General features: G+C 42.4%; 1 protein-coding gene across 3 annotated transcripts in view; it reads left to right on the forward strand.

Moving 5' to 3' along the window:
- The window catches only part of pcsk5b (proprotein convertase subtilisin/kexin type 5b), a 327069-nt gene that overhangs the window by 129011 nt on the left and 177070 nt on the right, over positions 1 to 20988 (forward strand). For all 3 annotated transcript variants that reach the window (XM_073070138.1, XM_073070147.1, XM_073070157.1), the window contains exon 9: positions 10224 to 10324. In XM_073070138.1, coding sequence (XP_072926239.1) covers positions 10224 to 10324 — 101 coding nt within the window. The remainder of the gene's footprint in view (positions 1 to 10223; positions 10325 to 20988) is intronic.

A 20988-nucleotide genomic window follows, 5' to 3' on the forward strand; every position in this document is an offset into this window, starting at 1 on the left:
TGATGTTCCCCGTTTCCACCAATAATACTACCTTTGCTTGCCATCAGGAAGCTAATTATTGAGAAAAGAATCAAGAGAACTTGAGAATTTAGCTTCAGACATTTGACTAAGAGAGTACATTGGTGCGCGCACAGGCATTCAAATGAAAGAGAGTTCCACATTATGCCCGGTCTGAGCACACTGAATTTGGTACTGCAGAGTAGTGCAGCCCTAGATCTGAACATGGACTCTTTGTAATTAATGGCAATGGTATCGTTGAGCTAAACCATTAACTCTATTTCTGAGCTGCTGAGCTTCTAGCATTTCTATTTTTAGTTCAGAGATGATGTCTTCCTTTCATTGATTTGAGATTAGACCTGGGCTTTTCATTTGCAACCAGTCTGTGTTGGGTAGCAAACACTAGATTGGAGAGCCTGGGACATTATTGGACTGTTAATCGTGTAGTAAACTAGATGAATAAACTGGTGCAATAAAAGAACATGAGTGACAGAATTGTAGTAATCAACAGCGTAGTGCAGAAATATCCAGTTTTATTAAAAATGAGGGAGTCTGCAGATGCTGCCTGACCTGCTGAATTCCTCCAGCATCTCGTGTGTGTTGCTTCAGTTTTGTGTGTTTGGGCTTCTAAAGAGCTATTCATTAAACTTCCTGTTTGCTACCTACTGCTTTATACTTGTTATGCAATTTTAATAGCTATTAATACGTGTTTGTTCTGACAACCCGTTAAGTAAATAAAATCTGCCGTCATTGTTCATTTTGGAATGGTCTTACTTTGATGTTACCTTTGAAGTAGTGTGAGTGAACTGTTACTATACAATTCTGTACATCAATTTTAAATAGTGATGTATTGGTTAGTCTAGTAATGGTTGCAATCTATTTATTAAAAATATATATCAGTCCAAAAAATGAGCAAGAGCTGATGAGAGCCTAATTAATATTAAGTTGATTTTGTGTAGTGATAACAGCTGTTGCCAGAAGTAAGTCTGAGTTAAAATGAGCAATTTCTTAGGAATGGCAGAAAGACTATTTTTCTTTCCTTCTCCCTTTGCTGATTATCTTCCTGAACTATACTTTGGCAAGAAATTAATGCATGTTGACCCATGTTACTCTCTTGACAATCACTCAATTGGCTAAAATTGAGAGAGGTTTGGATGTTGGTCATGCGGCTGCAAATCTGGCATTCTCTGCAAATTTCCAGGAATTGAAGATTTATCTCCTATGCGGGTGGGTGGTAAATGGCAACGTTCTCTTAAAACAAGCAGTTTTCTATTTCCGAAAGCTTTTACATACATAGAAGTTACAGTAATGGAAGGAGATGGAAAATGATGTTTGATTGTGGTTCTGAATGTCCAGTAAACCCAGGTGACTTTTCTGTAATGTAGAAGTGATGAAGCTCACTGTGAAGTCCTGTTTGCTCATACTGAGGCAGCCAACAGGCAAATCAAAGCTTACAACTTTTCTTCAGGGCTTGTTCATTTATAACAAATAGCCTTCAAAGAGAACAATTTTAAAGTTACTTTGTGGGTGTATTTTTTAAAAATCTTTCTCAGTGCACTTAATCAAGCCTGTTTCAGACACTAGTATGCTACCAGATTTCTTGGCTGATGTGAATGAGAACTTTCTTGAGATGATCCCAGCAGGTTATTGCTAATGAACTTTGTCCACCAATGCTGAGTGTTATTGGCACACATTTTGAGTGATTATTAGTGCACATCTTTGTGGGAACTAGGCTCAGTTGTAGAGATGATAATTCAGCAAAGTTCACTTGGAACACCATCCTTACTTAGCACAGTGTGAAACCCCACAGCAAGCACTTTTTGTGGAGATGCCTTCGTTTGTGCAATTTCTCCACTGCAGTGACTTACATTGAATCTTTCTTCACTATCACATCTGATGGGTTTAATAAGATCTGTGCAACAGAACTGTTCAGCATCTACATTATTTTAAAGATGAATAATTCAAATTTAGTGTTTGTGTAGTTTGAGGTCTTTGAAAGACCTTGTCAAAAATTTCAGTCTTTGTAACTGAGCCAGTATACAATCTAATCCTTTGGTAAAGGTTATCTTCTGCAAACATTTTCTTGAAAATGTCGCACAGTAGCCACTGATGCATCATTTTTTTTTTGGCTTCAGCTTTTTTCCTGTCCCATCTCCTCATTTAAAGGTATTGAGTCACTACTCTCTAAATGGTCTACCAATCGGCCCGAAGATCTGCCTACTGAAATCAATGAGATGGAAACTTGGCAGTGTAGGTGCTGAGATTTCTTTGGTTCCAAAAATAACAGGAGGAATGGGGTGCTGCATACGTCAACCTCAATAGAGTAATCTGCTGTGCTGTTGAGGGATGCTACTGACTGAGTGGGACAAGTGAAATGTATTTGTAAATCTGAACTAAGGATCAGGTACACTGCAGGCCAGTGTGCACATGAAAAGAAATCTGACCAGATTTTTTTTTGTTGCAAATAAAGCAGTGCTGACAAGAATATAGTGCAGCTGCAGCATTTTATTTTTATATTTTACTATCTTTTGCATTTATCCTTCCTCCTGCAATGCTGTTTTGCTGTAATTTTCTTTGCCCTTTGTACTTCATAAATGCCTTCTTAATTGTAATCAGATGCAAAACTAATAAATCTTCAGAAAATATTACAAGTTTTGCCTTCTGTATTGAGAAACATTCAGTTGCAGAAATGTAACACAATGGCTTGCCTTTCAGCCCATCTTGTCATTCCTGACCTTTGAGGGAGCTCCCCAATTTTTTTTTCTGTTTGGTACATATATACAACCCCCTTTTTTAAGAGTTATTATTGAAACTGTTTCCACCACCATTTCAGATAGGGTGCATTTTGCCAAGCCTATTACAAAACATTCTCCTCATCCTCCCTCTGGTTATTTGGCCAGTTACCATAAATCTGTTTTCTTTGGTTGCTATCCTTTGCAATAGCTTCTCTTTACTTATACCATCAAATAAGTTTAAACACTTATTAAACTGCTAATAATCAATTTTTTCCCCCTCAAAAGACGACAAATGCAGTATTTTTATGCACCTGAAGCCCTGCATCCCTTTGATGTTTTCGTGAAGTTTTTTCTGTATTCCCTCCAAGGTCTTCACATAATGATTCATGCAGCTTAGATTTGTGTTGGAAATGGTTGATGAGGAAACCAACACTTGGAAGTAAATTGCAACTTTATCTGCACTAAAATTGAAGCCCATACTGGGTGCTGTATGTAAACAAGTGGAATGTCTAGCATAAAAGTACCAACCATGACAAGGCGCAAGAGTGATCTTGATCAAAAAACAAAACACTAAAATGAGAAGGCTATAAACAGAATTAAGCAACCACATAACCAATGGCTCCATGCCAGGTTTAGTAGTTCTGTCACATTCAGTATTAGTTATTTAACAATATTGCCCCATCTTGCATGTTAAGCAGTAGTGGATCCAACTACAAGAAATAACTTGCATACTTGCAAAATCTAGTCAGTGATATCTAAAGGTTCTGCAACTGGGGATTCAATATCTAGCCAGTAAGCTTATTATACAGTGATGACTTGCAAACTATTATGCATGCACCTTTGCATGTTTGAGTGGCTGCACCTCTGCAGTACTCTTGTGTGTTTATTTATCGAGATACTGCAAGGCATAGGCCCTTCTGGCCCTTTAAACCACATCACCCAGCGATTCCCAATTTAATCCTAGACTCTTCATCAGACAGTTTACAATTAACCTGCCAGCGGGTATTGTGGTAACTTCTACTTTACAAAAAGACCACTCGACAACTTGATGGCCAAAAGAGCATCTTTATCTGGGACGGCAGATGATATTTACAATACAGACACTTCCAGGTACCTTGTGCGGCCTGGGTGGAGGAACTATATACAATGCATATTGGGAGTAGAAAGAGTGGAAGTAAAGACCCCGCCAACCCCGGATCCCGCCTCTTGCTACCAACAGCTTCCCGAGTAGTATTAACTTACTTTTAATAATACTCACATTACAATACTTCTCCCCCTTTAAAATCCAACATTCCCCAAACATAGAAGAATTGGGACATAAAAACAGTGGAATCATTAGCAACAGGTTACCAATACAGAAACACCTTTTTAAAAAAAAACTATGGCAAATTCAACATTCAATCTAACAACAAAAGAAACTATCCAATCAAAGATTCAGTCTGTCAGGAGGTTTGCAAGGGTGCTGTGATCTACGCACTACCCCTGGTGACCCAGCAGGCACCACTGGTGAGGATGTTTTGGCTGGATCTGGTATTGGGGACACGAGAGGGGTCTGTTTGTCCGCGTGAGAATGTCCATCCTCTGCCTCCTCTGCCCCCTCTGCCAGTGTGTCTCCCTCTAGCAAAGTCACTGGTGGACATGCTTCCCCAGTAGTCTGTTTCACCACTGGAAACTCCATGGAACTGGCTACCTCTGAGCCAGAATCATGACGCAGGCGCACATGGTCCTGATGTCTGCGGAAAACACGCCCATCAGTCAGCTTAACAACATAGGAGACTGGACCACTCTGCTTAAGAATAACACCAGGTAGCCATTGCTGATTGTTTCTCACATAGACATTGTCATCCGGTTCTAACTGTCTGTCTTGTGCATGTTGATCATGTCCCTCCTTCTGCTTTTCCTGCTTTCTCTCCACTTTTGCCTTCATGTCCGGGCGCAGCAGGTCCAATCTTGACTTAGGCCTACGCCCCATCAGTATCTCTGCTGGAGTGCGTGTAGTCGTAGTCTGTGGAGTGAGTCAGTATTTAAATAGGAAACGTGAAAGCAGGGTACTAAGAGTCCCCTGTCAACCACTTCAGCCTTCCTTCACTGTCTGAACAGCCCGCTCAGCCAAACCGTTTGAGGCTGGGTGGAAAGGGGCCGTCCGAATGTGACGAATACCATTCTGCCGCATGAACTCACCAAACAGCTCACTGGTGAATGTCGGGCCATTATCAGTGACCAGAGTGTCAGGCAACCCGTGGACTGCAAACACTTTCCTGAGTTTGTCTATGGTTGAGGGGGCTGTGATGTTGCTCATGATGTGAGCTTCGATCCATTTGGAATGCACATCTATCATTACAAGAAACATCTGTCCCATAAAGGGACCAGCAATGTCCAAATGTAGCCTAAACCAGGGGTAGACTGGCCACTCCCATGGGTGCAAAGGAGCCAGTGATGGCATGTTCTGATTGGTCTGACGTTGCGTGCAAGATTTTACCTTGTTCTCCAGATCCTGATCCATTCTTGGCCACCAGATGTAGGTGACACCTCTCGGTGAGTCTCATGAATTTCCTCCACAATCTGTGAACCGCCAGGGGGAGGCACGATGACCCTCGCCCCCCAGAAAATGCAACTATCTTGCAGACTCAGTTCGGTCTCGCATTTGGCATAAAGTCTCAGTTCCTCTCCTTCCACGACTCTGGGCCAACCTTGTAAACGAAAAGACTTGACTTGAGACAGGACTGGGTCCCTCTCTGTCCATTGCTTGATCTGGGTCGCCTTTGCAGGTGTCTCGGACAGCCTCTCCAATGAAAACACAGTCTCTGGAGGCACATATGTAGTAACAGGCGTCTCAGGTAAAGGTAGTCGACTCAGCGCATCGATGATTGCATTATCTCCACCCGCTCTGTGCATGATAGTATACTGGTAGGCTGACAATGTGAGAGACTCCATAGGGCGAAGCGTTCCGTGAAAGGGTGATCTCCTTGTCTGGGTCATAGTGAACGAGCAGCTTCGCTGAGTGCAGGAGCTCTTTCACTTTATTGAAAGCTTCCTCCTGCTCTTCACCCCACCGCCACTTAGTGTCATTGTGAAGCAGCTTATACAGTGCGGCCAAAACCTTTGAGAGGTCCGGAAGAAACTTGCCATAATAATTCACCGTGCCCAAAAATGATCTGAGTTCGGTGACCCTCTTGGGGCTTGGCGCCTCAATAGCTTTCACTTTGTCCTCCACTGGGCAAAGCCCCTCAGCTGTAATCTTGTGTCCCAGGTAGGTCACACTCGGAGCCAGGAACACACATTTGCCGCGTTTCAACCGCAGCCCTGCATCTGAGAGTCTCTGTTCTAAATTAGCCAGATGCTCCCCCGCCGTGGCTCCCGTGATCAAAACATCATCAAGATACACTGCTACATGTGGAATCCCCTGCAGCAAAGAGTCCATTGTCCTTTGGAAAATGGTGGGGCTAGATGCCACTCCAAACACCAGGCAATTGTATTTGAATGCTCCCTTGTGCGTATTGATGGTGACATACTCCTTTGAATCCTTGTAGAGCAGCAGCTGTTGGTAGGCGTGGCTCATGTCCAGCTTTGTGAACAGCTTACCCCCTGACAGGGTCGCAAACAGGTTATCCACCCGTGGCAATGGGTACTCCTCCAGCTTAGAGACCTGATTTACCGTAAGCTTGTAGTCCCCACATATCCTCACCGTTTTATCCGCCTTCAAAACTGGAACAGTAGGAGCCGCCCACCTTGAAAACTGGACGGGCTCAATGATGCCCAGCCCCTGTAAACGTTCCAGCTCCTCCTCGACTTTGCCTTTCATGGCAAAGGGCACCGACCTGGGCTTAAAAAAACGTGGTGTGGCCTCAGGGTCGACATGGAGTTTCACGGTCACGCCCTTCAGTGTGCCCAGCTCGTCCCTGAAAGTATCACTACACCGCTGCAGAATGTCCTCTGTTGTGTGTGCATACTTAATTTCATGCCAGTTGAGCCGGATTTTGTGAAGCCAATCGTGGCCCAGAAGACTGGGCCCACTGCCCTTAGCTATCACCAGCCTGGCTTCAGCCTTCTGGCCCCCGGCCGAAATATCCACATATAACACCCCTAAATGAGGTATGGGCTGCCCCGTATAGGTCCTGAGTTGGAGCTTAGATGGTCTGATGGGAGGCAGGTTGGATCCCCATGTCCTTCTGTAGGTCTCTTCACTAACGGCCAATGCAGTAGCCCCTGAATCAATCTCGAACTTAATGTCCTTTCCCTTGACAGTGACTGTGGCATAATATAGTTCAGGTGGTCCCTCATCCATTTCCACCCCAAACGTGTTGTAGGCACACACTGCCTCTTGCCTCTTCATCTGCTTCTCCTAGGTGGTGTGTGGCTGCCTGAGTCTGTTGAGCTTTCCCCTGCCCAGGCTTAACCTTACCCTTTATGCTCCTGCACTTATTAACTAAATGTCCCTTCTTGCTACAAGCATGGCAGAGACAGTATCTTTGAATTTACAAACATTTGCATAGTGCGTTCCTCCACACCGAAAACATACCACCTGCTTTTCCTGTCTACCAGTCTCCCTCCTGACCTGGAGCACTGCCGTCGACTGCGACCCCCCATATCCTTTCTGCATATCCTTGGCATTATTAGCAGCCAACTCTATGCCTTGAGCAATCTCTAGGGTTGTCTTGAAAGTCAACGGTGGGGTTTCCCCCAACAAGCGGCGTTGTACGGCGTCGTCATTAATGCTGCATACTAATCTATCACGGAGCATGTCATCCAACACGGCTCTGAAATCGCAATGCTCTGACAGCTGCCGAAGCTCGGCCACAAAATCACCCACAGACTGACCTGGCTTCCGGACATGGCTGTGAAACTTGAACTGTTGAACTATCACCGAAGGCTTCGGATTGTGGTGGTTCCCCACGAGCTTGACCAGTTCGTCGTATGGAAATTCTCCCGGTTTCCGCAGTGTAGCTAAGTTCCGTATCAGCTTGTACGTCTTTGCCCCACACACACTCAGGAGAATAGAGTGCTTCTTAGCCTCCTCAGTAATTCCATTAGCACAGAAAAAGTGGCCCAACCTTCCCTCCTCGATTTACTCGTCGAACGCACCGACCGTTCCGAACGTAGCCATCCGATCACGAGGCTCCTCACCCGCTCACAGCTCCTGATCGAAAACGGGCCCGACCCATCCACAAAACCAGTTTACCTCATCGCCAAAAATATGCGGTAACTTCTACTTTACAAAAAGACCACTTGACAATTTGATGGCCAAAAGAGCATCTTTATCTAGGACGGCAAATGATATTTACAATACAGACACTTCCAGGTACCTCGTGCGGCATGGGTGGAGGAACTATATACAATGCATACTGGGAGTAAAAGAGCAGAAGTAAAGACCCCGCCAACCCCGGTAGTATTAACTAACTTTTAATAATACTCACATTACAACAGGTATGTTCTTTGGACTGTGGGAGGAACTGGAACACCCGGAGGAAAGCACAGACCCCTTACAGGCAGTGGTGGGAATTGAACCTGTGTCGCCTGTACTCTAAAGCATTGTGCTAACCGTGCCATCCCATTTAAAACAGTGTGCAGTGTCTTATACAGGTCGCATGCCTGATATGGGATGAGAACCAGTGCTCTACATGATATTACATGATTGGGAGATGGTGAGAGGATGAATATAAAGGGAATATTTCGTATTGTAGAAAAATTGTGATACAGGGGATAAAAGATAATATTTGTCCCATTTCTCTGAGGGCTGTAAATCTTTGAATTCCACCAAAGGGCTATGAATGCAAAGTGTTTAAGGTCTAAGAGAGACTTAAGGGATATAGCTTACCTGGAGAAGTGGATTTAAAGTTGCAATCAGATTGATTATGAACTTGTAAATTGGCAGAGCACGTTCCAGAGGCTAAGAGGTCCATTCCTATTTCTATTTATAACTTCCTGAAGAAGGGTCTCGGCCCAAAGCGCCAATCATCTATTCATTTCTATAGATGCTACCTGACCTCCAGCATTTTGTGTGTGACCAGCATCTACAGACTTTCTCATGTTTCTGATTTAGATGTTTGTGTGAGCCCTGAAAAAGAACCATTTATCTATTTATGGCAGAACCATGTTTTCCTTCCTCCCTTCAGCCACTGCTACTGGTTTCAGCAATACAGATTATGTCAGTTTTTCCATTTAAAACATACATTTTTAAAAAAGGCCATACTCTATGCCCATTTATCAATTTCTTGCTGGGAGGGTTCAGCAAACCTGTATCAAGTGACATCGACCTGCCCTTGTCTGCACAGAATCAAAATCCGACAAATAGTGGAAATGGTAGTATGAAACTGAAAATATAGAAAATAATTGGGTAGGGTAACATCTGGGGCAGAGAGCAATGGTTAATGGCTTTTTATCATACTTGTCCACATCAAACCCTTGTATTCCCCAATATTGTACTTGCTTTCCTCTGCATCTGAGTAGATTGTGCTGTTATGTTGCTTTTTAATCCGTCTATTTATTTTTGTTTTCTCTATTCCTTAATGAGTGTGAACAGTTTTTTGGGTATCTCCCTATCACTTTATTAGCCAAGTTAATTCCATGAATTTAGGTTTTGTATGTTTCGTTATATTTGTTGTCATTGAACTTGTGAATATGGGTGTGGGAGAGTGGACTTGCTCTGTGTAATTATGTAGCTTGTAAAGGACAAAGTATTTTGTTTATGCCAACATTGCAAGCCACATTTGTATGTCCCAATTGGATTGAATTAATTGAAGCTGCATTTAAAGGCTGAGCAAGCTAGGGCTTTCTCTCTTTGGTGCAAAGAAGGATAAGAGGTGACTTGATAGGGTTGTACAGCCAGCATCTTTTTCCCAGGTTGGAAATCACTAATAAAAGAGGACATAATTTTAAGGTGACTGGAGGGAAGTGTGGGGGGGGGGGGGGGTTTAGATCTCGTATGTTTTTTACACTGTGTGGAAAGCACTACCAGAGGTGGTGGTAGAGGCAGATGCATTGGGATAGGCATTTAGATGGAAAGAAACTGAGGCCTATGTGGGAGGGAGATGCTAGATTATTCTTGGGGTAGATTAAAGGGTTGGCTCAACTTTGTGGGCTGAAGCTCCTGTACTATTCTGTCTTACATTGTTATTGTTGTATCATTCAGTACAAAAACAAGCCCTTTAGGTTCCTACACCATACCAAACGTGGTAGCTGTCTCTTAATTCCATTTAGCAGCACTTCATCCATAGCGTTTATGCCTTGATAATTGAAATGTAAGTGTGGATACTCCTTGAATGATGTGAAAGTGCAGTGCATTCCAAAATTCCGACTACCCTCTCCGGATCCCCACTCTTGCCCCCTTACCCATAAACTCTGCCCTTTATTCCTAGTTACCTCTGCTTTGAGGAGAAGTTTCCTAACATCCACCTACCTATGCCTGTCGTAATTTTGGACAATTCTCTACTCCAAGGCAAACTGACCCAGGCCATCCACCTTCTCAGAAGTGACGTATCTCTCTCGTTTCAGATCACCACTGATCTCAGACAGCGATGTACAGATAGCCACACGGGAACTTCTGCATCAGCACCGATGGCTGCAGGAATCATAGCGCTGGCCCTGGAAGCAAAGTAAGCTGCAACTCATTGCGTGATGGTTTATGTTAAATGTTTCCGAATGCAAGCTGACACACACAGCTAATTGGATAAATTTTAAGCACCTACATCTTAATAATTTCTTTAAGACCTACGGTGTTATGTCATGCTTAATGTATTTTCATAAGCTGGTTTCGGAATGGTATTGGCTGACTTCAGGTTACACAGGTACGTTCATTTTGGTTACTGCTGTGCAAAAAAAAACTAAACGTTTTGCCAGTTAGGTCTCTGCCATGTAGCATTTGCTTCCTTGTTAAGGAAGGAAACTATCTGGAAGCTAGTATGGAAGTTAATGGATCAATTTTGCTTCAGCGATTTGTGTATTTACTAAGCAGGACCTGTGTATTTAATTTGATCTGCTGGGCATCAATCCAATGTAACAGGTAAATAGGGCCAAGTTCTCTAAATGGACTGAAAAGCTCACTATTTCTCTCAGTTCATTCAAAGGAGCTGCCTTTTCAAGGCATTGAATCTGTCACAGTGTCTTTGGCTTTGTACTAAGACAAAGGTAGGCTGATTTAAAATGCTGTGGTGGAAGATTTTCTGCAAAGGAAGTTGGTAGTGAACAGGTTTGCCAGAATTGACCTGCCAAGTACCTTTCTGGGTTGTCAAGTACTTTTGGGGGAAATGCAGACTTGGTGCCTCTCAGTACCATGATTGAAAGCATCGTAAGTGGATTTGAGATGAACTATCAGTAGTTAAATTGTTTATAAATGCAACAAGTACAGATGAAGCCCTTGTGATTTATTTACAGAATTTAAAGCATTATCATTGTTATAAATGTGTTCTGAATTAGTCTTTTTCAATTTCAAAGATTTTTCTTCTTTCCATTCTTACGTTTTTTTGCGATTAACTATTTGCTCCTAACCAGTCTAGTATTGTGACAGTGATTTCTAAGTTACTGCATAGGGATGGAGCTATTGAGGTACAGACTATTTCTATACTACTAAATAGGCTTTTTTGATTCTGGCTTGTTCAATAAAACATTATTCCTCTTGCATCAGGACAATTTCATAAGAAAGATTTTTTTATGCTGTCAGTATTTGTAATCTAACTCCTGTGTGAGTAAGCTTCATTGTAAATTTTATATATTTGTATCTTAAATCTGTGTTTTTTCCTTTACCAGTCCTGTAAAACTTAACACGATCGTCCGCCTACTTGCACAAGGCCATTTTTATTACCTGTCATTAAGGGCATGCTTTCAGCTCTTGGATCTTTAGCTCTGGGCTTCTTGCCCAAAGCAATTTGGCCTCTCAACTCTTCTTTGAAGATGTTTTTTAAACTCTATCCCCCTTTTTCAAGCTTTGGATTATCTCCTTGTGTGGCTTGGTTCAGTCAAATTTTTGTGAAGTGTCTTGGTGCATTTTATGCTGTTAAAAAGGTACTCCTAAGCTTTTGTGGTGTATTTATGACACAAATGTTCTCTGGCACTGCATTTTGCCAGTATCAATATTTAAACAGGTGAGTGAAAAGTAAAAAGGCAACACGGGTCATTTGCCCACATGAGCTGGCTTTGCCATTTGTTAACATCACGGATGATCCAATGTCGAACACCTCTGTCAGGATGCAGTTTGTTGACCATAGTTCAGTGTTTAACACTATCATTCCCACAGTCCTGATAAGCTACAGTGCCTGGGCCTGTCCTTCTGCAATTGGATCCTTGACTTCCTAACCGGAAGACCACAATCTGTGTGGATTGGTAATAATATCTCCTCCTCACTAAAGATCAACACTGGTGCACCTCAGGGGTGTGTGCTTGACCCAGGGCTTTACTCCCTCTATACCCGTGGATGTGTGGCTAGGTATAACTCAAGTGCCATCCATACATTTGCTGATGATATATCCATTGTTGGTAGAATCTCAGATGGAGAAGAGAGGGAGTACAGGAGCAAGGTATACCAGCTCGTTGAGTGGTGTCACAGCCACAAGCTTGCACTCGATGTCAGTAAGATGAAAGAGCTGATTGTGGAATTCAGGAAGGGTAAGACAAGGGAACATGAACCAATCATCAGAGGGATTAGAAGTGGAGAGAATGAGCAATTTCAGGTTCCTGGATGTCAAGATCTGAGGATCTAACCTGGTCCTAACATATCGATGTAGTTATAAAGAAGGCAAGACAGCGGCAATATTTCATTAGGAGTTTGAAGAAATTTGGTTTGACACCTAAGGCGTTCATGGGGAACATTCTGACAGGCTGCATCACTGTCTGGTATTGGGGGGAGGGGGTGGGGGCTAGTGCATAGGACCGAAAGAAGCTGCAGAGGGTTGTAAATCTAGTCAGCTCCATCTTGGGTACTAGACTGCAAAGTACCCAAGACGTCTTCAAGGTACGATGTCTCAGAAAGGCAGCATACATTATTAAGGACCCCCCATCACCCAGGACATTCAGGAACAGCTTCTGCCCCTCTACCATCAGATTCTTAAATGTTCATTGAACCCATGAACACTACTTCACTTTTAAAAAAAATATTACTTCTGTTTTGCCCTATTTTTAATTTATCTAATTAATATACATGTATACTTACTGTAATCGATCTACTTACTTTTTCTATATTATTGTGTATTGCATTGAACTGCTGTTACTAAGTTAACAAATTCCCCAACATATGTCAGTGATAATAAACCTGATTCTGTTTCTGATCTGAGTCTGATCCAATCACCACTCTACACTCTCTCCCCATTCTCCTTGACTTCCATGTGATTTAAATGTTTTAATCTCCACCTTCAACATATTAAGTGACTCTGTCTCCATAACTCTGTTAGAAATTTCCAAACATTTGTAGTTCAAGGGGAGTAAATTCTTCCTTTATTCTGTCTGAAATGGGAGGCCCCTAATCTGAGAAAAATGTTTCTGTATTTAGATATGTCCTTCAAGGGGAATAACGCCACAGCCTATGTAGTTATTTCCGTCAGAATTCCACACAATTGAATAAGCACCTAATTCTTCTATACTCCAAACTGCTTGACCTTTCTGCATATATCTGTCCCTTTATCTCAGGTATCAACTTGGGAGATTCCCTACATTGTCTCGAATGCAAGTGCATCCTTAAAATACACAAACCAAAACTGTATCTAATGCTCTGGGTTGCAGTCTATAAAGGTGCATCGAATCTTCACTATTGTTATATGCAACAACCTTTGCATTACATTCTCCTATCTGCCGCTTTGTTGAACCTTTTTGCTATCTTTTTTATGTCTAATGTTTAAGGACTCTTTGGTCCCTTTATACTGCAAGATTTTGTATTCCTGCTTATTTAAATTATATGTTGCTTCATTCTTCCAAATTCAGTACCCTTGTGCTTTCCCCACATTTATTTCCTCTGCCAACTACTTGCCGGCTTCCTACATTCCTTTGCAGGCTCTTTATATCCTTGTTACTTGCAAAACCTACTGTGTTTGCATCATTAACATAATCACTGGACCCTGAGCCACTTCAACCAAATTATGTGAATAGTTGAGGTCTCATCGCTGATTCCACACTGGAAACAGATTTTTGTTAATTTGCCTTTCCACTGTATGTTTTCACAAATAAAACGGCGGAGATGCTTTATGTTTAAGAAAAACCATAGCAACTCATTAATTGAACATCAAAACCTGAACACAAAGTAGGCACTAAAAAATCCTTTACGTAGTTCCATCACCATCAAACAAGCCTCTTAAAGTGAAACCCCAACTCAATGTCAGTAGTTATGAATTATGTACACTTCCACCAATTACATTGCTCTACGCCACTGTCCCTGTCAATATATTATTCCCAAACACGTGTTCTTTTGCAATGATTTTATATGTGGTATCTTATTGTCATCTAGAAATTCAAATGTACGATGTTTTGTGGTCTTCCTTTATCCATATGTTACATCTTCAACAATGTCTAACAAATGTATCAAACTGTATTTCTCTCATAAATACATGTTAACTCTGCTTTATTGTCTTATGGTTTTCTTAAATTGCCTGCTAATATCTCTTCAGCAATGGATTCCAACATCTGGCAGATGTTGGGCTAACTGGCCAATAGCTTCCTGTTTTTAGTCCCAATCCTCTTTAATAATGGTGCCGCATTTTCAGTTTCCAGCCCTGTTGAACCTACAGGAATCAGGGGATTTTCACTGATTACTAGTAGTACGTTCACTACCACAAGTAGGTAACTTGTGTTCAGTTCCAGGTGCAACAGTTCACCACCAGATCACCAGTCACCTGCTCTCCAACCTTCCTTGTCTCCTATGGCCCCTGTTGTTCCGGGTGGTCCTTGGTGCGCATTCTCCTGGGATCCCAGCTGTTACAACTCGAGTGTGGCTAACTCAGACAGCTGGCTGGGCTTTTGGAGCCAGGAAGAGGAAGGTCCTATCTTCTGGGCTCATTGCCTGCTAAAGCTTTGATATGGGGATAGGATATCTACAGGCATATTTGACATTCACAAAGTTTCAGTAATGTGTGGCATATGTTCTGGTTAATGTTTAAAATAATACCTCCTTTACACATTTTAAAGAGCTAAAAATTAAATCCAGTATGACTTTCCTTCAGCCCTACACTGGCAGGTCAGTCTTAATCAAATCTTTGCATTGGGACTTTACCCAATAAACCTTGAACATGGTAGCAAGTATGCAAATGAGCCTGACTGCATGTAAAATAGTACAATTAGTGTTTTTTGTTAGTAAATATTCAGTACAGATCAATAGTACAGTTTGTTATGAATGTTGAAAACATTCTGTAGTTTGAACCTGAACTCTGAGTAAAACTCCAGAATTGTCGTCTTGGCTTTCAGTCAGCTGTGAACCTCTTGAGCAAATGCTTCAGCCTGTTTGTTTCCAAAATAATATGGAGCATGCCCAGGAACTCAGGAGGCTGTTTTCAGAAGTCTATTTTAAGTTAATTGGAAGGAATCATTTTGTGCAATAATACATTATGAAATGCAGGTTAAGTTCTGGTAGTTTGCTCTTTTTAATCTATTTTGATACCTATTTTGTATTCATAATACAATAGCAATTGGTCTGTTTTTGACAATGAGACATACAACTCTAAGTGCAAATAGCAGGAGATAATCTTTGCACCTTAGCTCTTGCAAAGCCTGTTGAGGGCTGATGAAATCAACCTGCATTGCCAGGAGAATTTGGAGAGTGTAGGCAGTGAGCTGGATCTGGTTTGATACTGTCATTATGCTGGAAGAACTTTTTATAGTTAGATAATTATAGGAATTATGGCAATTTCAGACTAAACTTGAATCATGGAATTGCTCAACAACAGTGGCAATGAGGTGCTCTCAAAAAAAGTCGTGTCCTGCCTCAATGACTATTGTCCAATTGCACTTAAACCACAATGATGAAATGCTTCGAGAGGTTGGTCATGAAACGTATTCCTCCTGCCCCAGGAAAGACCTGGATCTTCAATTTACTGACCAGCAGTAGATGCCATTTCATTGACTCCTCACTGAACTGTGGAACATTGAACAATGAAGATATATTTTATCGGTGTGCTCTTCGTTGACTACAGTTCTGCATTCAACAACATCATCCCAACTAAGCTCCAAGACCTAGGGTTCTGTATCTCCTTGTGCAACTGGATCATTGATTTCCTCAACACAAACCTCAGTATGGATTGGCAATGACATCAACACACTTATCACACTGTGGCACAGGGGACCCACAGCGCTGAATGGTTAGACTACGCTCTAATCGCTTTTATACTTATGATAGTATGGCTGAGTATGGATCTAACGCAATATTAAAGTTAGCTGATGATGCCGCTGTTGGCAGAGTCAGAGGTGGTGATAAATCAGTATATAAGAGAGGTTGAAGATCTGGTTGAACAACCACAGCAACAACCTCTCACTCAATGTCAGCAAAGCCAGAGAGCTGGTTAACAACAATGGGATGAAGAAACCAGAGGTCTATGAGCCAGTCCTCATTGGGGATGGGAGGCGGAGAGTGTCAGTAGCTTTAAATTCTTTTGTGTTACCATATCAAAGGATCTGTCAGTCCTGGGGCCAGAACATAAGTGCCATCAAAAAGAAGGCACAGTAGTGCCTCTACTTTCTTAGAAGTTTGCGCAGATTTGGTATGATATGATACTAGACACTAAAATACTACAGCACAGTACAGGCCGTTCAGCCCTTGATGTTGTGCCGACCCATATATGCCTTTTAAAAAAAGTATCAAACCCACACTACCCCATAACCCTCTATTTTTCTTTCATCCATGTGCCTGTCCAAGAGGCTCTTAAATACCCCTAATATTTTAGTCTCCACCAACATCCCTGGCAAGTCATTCCCAGGCACACAGCCCTCTTGGGGGGGGGGGGGGGGGAGAACAACAACTTATCCCTGATGTCTCTCCTAAACATCCCTCCCTTAACTTTGTACATATGCCCTCTGGTGTTTGCTATTTGTGCCCTGGGTAACAGGTGCTGACTATCCACCCTATCTATGCCTCTCATAATCTTGTAGACCTCTATCAAGTTCCCTCTCATCCTTCTACACTGCAAAGAGAAAGGTCCCAGCTGTGCTAACCTTGCTTCATAAGACTTGTTTTCCAGTCCAGGCAACATCCTGGTAAATCTCCTCTGCACCCTCTCCATAGCTTCCACATCCTTCCTATAATGAGGTGACCAGAACTGAACATAATATTCTAAGTGTGGTCTCACCAGATTTGTAGGGTTGCAACATGACCTCTCTACTCTTGAACTCATTCCCCCTATTAATGAAGCCTAGCATCCCATAGGCCTTCTTAACTATCCTATCAACCTTGAGCAGTGACCTTGAGCGATGTATGGATTTGAAACCCAAGGTCCCTCTGTTCATCCACACTCTTAAGTACCTGACCATTAACCCTGTACTCAGCCTTTTGGTTTGTCCTTCCAAAATGCATCACCTCATACTTAGCCGGATTGAACTCCATCTGCCACTTTTCTGCCCAACTCTGCATCCTGTCTATATCCTCTTGTAACCTTCGACAACCTACAGCTCCATCCACAACCCCTCCAATCTTTGTGTCATCCGCAAACTTACTCACCCATCCTTCAGCCTCTTCATCCAGGTCATTTATAAAAATCACAAAGAGCAGGGGACCCAGGACAGATCCTTGCGGTACTCCACTAGTCACTGACCTTCCTTCCATTACTACCCACTGCTTTCTTCCTGTAAGAAAATCCAAACAGTCAAGGTTCCACTGATCCCCATGCCCCATGACTTTCTGGATGAGTCTCTCATGAGGGACCTTGTCAAATGCCTTGCTAAAATCCATGTAGACCACATCTACCACCCTCATCAATTTCTTTTGTTAACCTTTTCAAAAAAACTCAATCAGGCTCATGAGGCATGACCTTCCCTTCACAAAGCCATGTTGTCTATCCATGAGTAGACTGTACTTCTCCAAATGCTCATAGATCCTATCCTTAAAAGTCCTTTCCAATAGTTTGCAGACCACTGATGTAAGACTCACCGGTCTATTGTTCCCAGGATTCTCCCTATTACCTTTTTTAAACACGGGAACTACATTTTCCATTCTCCAATCCTCTGGCACCTCCCCTGCAGCCAAAGAGGATTCAAAGATCATAGATACTGCTCCAGCGATCTCTTCTTTCACTTCCCACAGTAACCTGGGGTATATCACATCCGGCCCTGGGGACTTATCAATCTTGATGTTTTTAAGAAGGTCCAACACTACTTCTTCCTTCATCTCTACATTGTCCAGCACACAGGCCTGTTCTATTTCGAACTCACCCTGATCAAGGTCCTTTTCCCTTGTGAATACTGAAGCAAAGTATTCCTTTAGGACCTCCCCAACCTCCTCCTCCAGGCAGATGTTGCCTTCTTTATCCTTTAGCGGTCCCACCTTCATTCTTGGCATCCTTCTGTTCTTCACATACGCATAGAACGCCTTGGGGTTCTCCTTAATCCTACATTCCAAGGCCTTCTCATGCCCCCATCAAGCTCTCCTAAGTCCTTTCTTAAGCTACCTAGCTACCCTATATTTCTCATGAGCCCCTCCTTCCTGCTTCTTATATCTAACATATACTTCCGTCTTCCTCTTGATGAGTCACCTCTCATGTTTCGTTAGCCACGGTTCCTTTTTCCTACTGTTTCTTCCCTTGTCTTAGTGGGACAAACCTATCCTGAAACCAGCACAAGTGCTCCCTAAACTTCCTCCACATTACTTCTGCGCTTTCACCCTTGAACTTCTGTTTCCAATTTACTCTCGCTAGCTCCTGCCTCATCCCTTCATAGTTAGCTCTTCCCCAGTTAAGCACTTTCCCATTTTGTCTGTTTTTATCCTTTTTTCCATAGCTATGCTGAAGCTAAGGGAGTTGTGGTCACTCTCACCAAAATGATCCCACACCAAGAGGTCTGCCACCTGACCAGGTTCATTACCCAGAACTAGATCCAGTATGGCCTCTCCTCTTGTCAGCCAGTTCACATACTGTGTCAGGAATCCTTCTTGAACACACCTGAAAAATTCAGCCCCATCTAATCCCCCTTGCAGTCAAGATGTGCCAGTCAATATGAGGGAAGTTGAAATTGCCCATATCTAAAACTAAGACAGACTTCAATGGATGCACTGTAAAGAGTACCTTAATTGGTCGCATTATGGCCTGCTATGGAAACACCAATGCCCAGGAACAGAAAGTGGTAGACACTGCTCAGCCCATCACAGTCAAAGCCATTCCCACCACTGAATACACTTACATGGAGTGTTGTCAAAAGAAAGCAGCATCCGTCGTCAAGCACCCTACCATCCAGACCAAGCCCACTTCTCTCTGCCACAGAGCAGGAGATACAAAAGCCTTGGGATCCACACCACCATGTTTAGGAACAGTTATTACCCGACTACCACCAGGGTCGTACTTTCAATTACCACCACTGTGAACTGATTCTATAACCTACTTTCAATGACTCTTTACAATTTGTGTTCTCAATATTATATTTTAATTGCATAATTGCGCATTGGTTATTTGTTGGTCTTTGTCTCTATGTATAAATTTTCATATTTTATTGTATTTCTTTCTGTGAATGTCCACTGTAAAACTATTCTCAAGATAGTATATGATAATATATGTGCACTTTGTTAATAAATTTTCTTTGAACTTTGCAAGCAAATGCAGATGTCCAGTGACCTGAGCTGGTGAAAGAACAAATATGAAAGTATACCATGAAGATTTATTGATAAATGAATTACTGGATTAAGCAGAAGTTTGGTGAGGATTTTGATCTGATACTGACTGCGCCTCTTCATGTTGAACTTTAGTATCTGACTGTGTATTGAGAAACTGAGTTCCTCTCAAGGGCTGTGTTTGACCGAGTTAGGAATGACTCTTACATTGTGAAATGGCATTTTACAATGCAGCTGGTCCTATCTAATCACAGATGGAAACACTAAACCCATCCACCTAGCCTGCTGTTTGGTGTTTTCAAAAGGATTTGTTGCAATCATAATTTACCACATTCTCCATTCAGCCTAAGCAGCTGGAATCTACACTTCCTTACAAAACCACCCAGGTGCATGTGACATCATGTACTACACTCAAAACAACCAAATATGTTTTAGCTCAAGTTCAAGTTTATTCTCAACTGTCTGTACATGTATACAACCAAATGAAACAAAATCCTCTGGATCACAGTGCATCCACAAAACACATGTCTCTCACTGTCCATGAAACAAAATATTACCACAAATCAGCTGGTAGAATACAACTCAAACACGTGAAGTGCACAGCACTAGTAAACAGTACAGCGAATTCCATTGTTTAAGAAAGCCTCTAAAAATAAGCCAGGAAATTATAGGCCAGTGAGCCTGACATCACTAGTGGGAAAGTTTTTAGTAGGTATTCCAGTATTCTAAGGGACCATGTATAAACTTATTTTTGGATAGATAAGGACTGGTTAGGGATAGTCAACATGGCTTTTCTGAAATTGTCAGTCACCTGACTGTACATATATACAACTAAACAGTCTTCCTCCAAGCCAGTGCACCCATACAACATTTCACGCACATCACACAAACCAAAATATTATACTATAAATAAGTTAATAAAATATAAATGCAGTAAAGCACAGCACAGAAACAGTTTGCTGTCCTAGTGGTGAAACCTCAGTGGTGGCAGGCTTTTCATTAGTCTCACAGCCTGAGGCAAGAAGCTGTCACCCAGTGTGGCAGTCCTCGTCCTGATGCTCCTGTACCACCTTCCCGATGTTAGAGGGCCAAGGAGATTGTGGGATGAGTGGTAGGGATCGTCAATATTATTGAAGGTGCTTTGCATATAACACTCCTGAGAAATGTCGCAAGTAGGGGGATTCCAGTGATCCTCTAAATGGTTTTCACCATCCTGTGTAAGGTCTCGCTGTCTGATGCCTTGTAGCTTCCCTACCACATGATGATGCAGCCAGCCAGGATGCTATCGCTGGTGCTCCGATAGAAAGTTACTAGCCTTGTATGCCTCATTTCCTCAAAGTGTATGCACAGCAGTTCCTTGATTAACGAGGAGGTGTTGTGCGTCCAGGTGAGATCGTCTGTTATTTGCTCACAGAGCTCTTCACTCTCTTCGTGGCAGACCCATTGATGTGCGATGGGAGAGTGGTCGACCTGCACCTTCCTGGTCCACAATAATCCTTTTTTTTGGTCTCACCCGTATTAAGACTTGGATAGTTGTTC

This window comes from Hemitrygon akajei, chromosome 2 (genome assembly GCF_048418815.1).
Source record: "Hemitrygon akajei chromosome 2, sHemAka1.3, whole genome shotgun sequence".
In the NCBI taxonomy this organism is placed as follows: Eukaryota; Metazoa; Chordata; class Chondrichthyes; order Myliobatiformes; family Dasyatidae; genus Hemitrygon; species Hemitrygon akajei.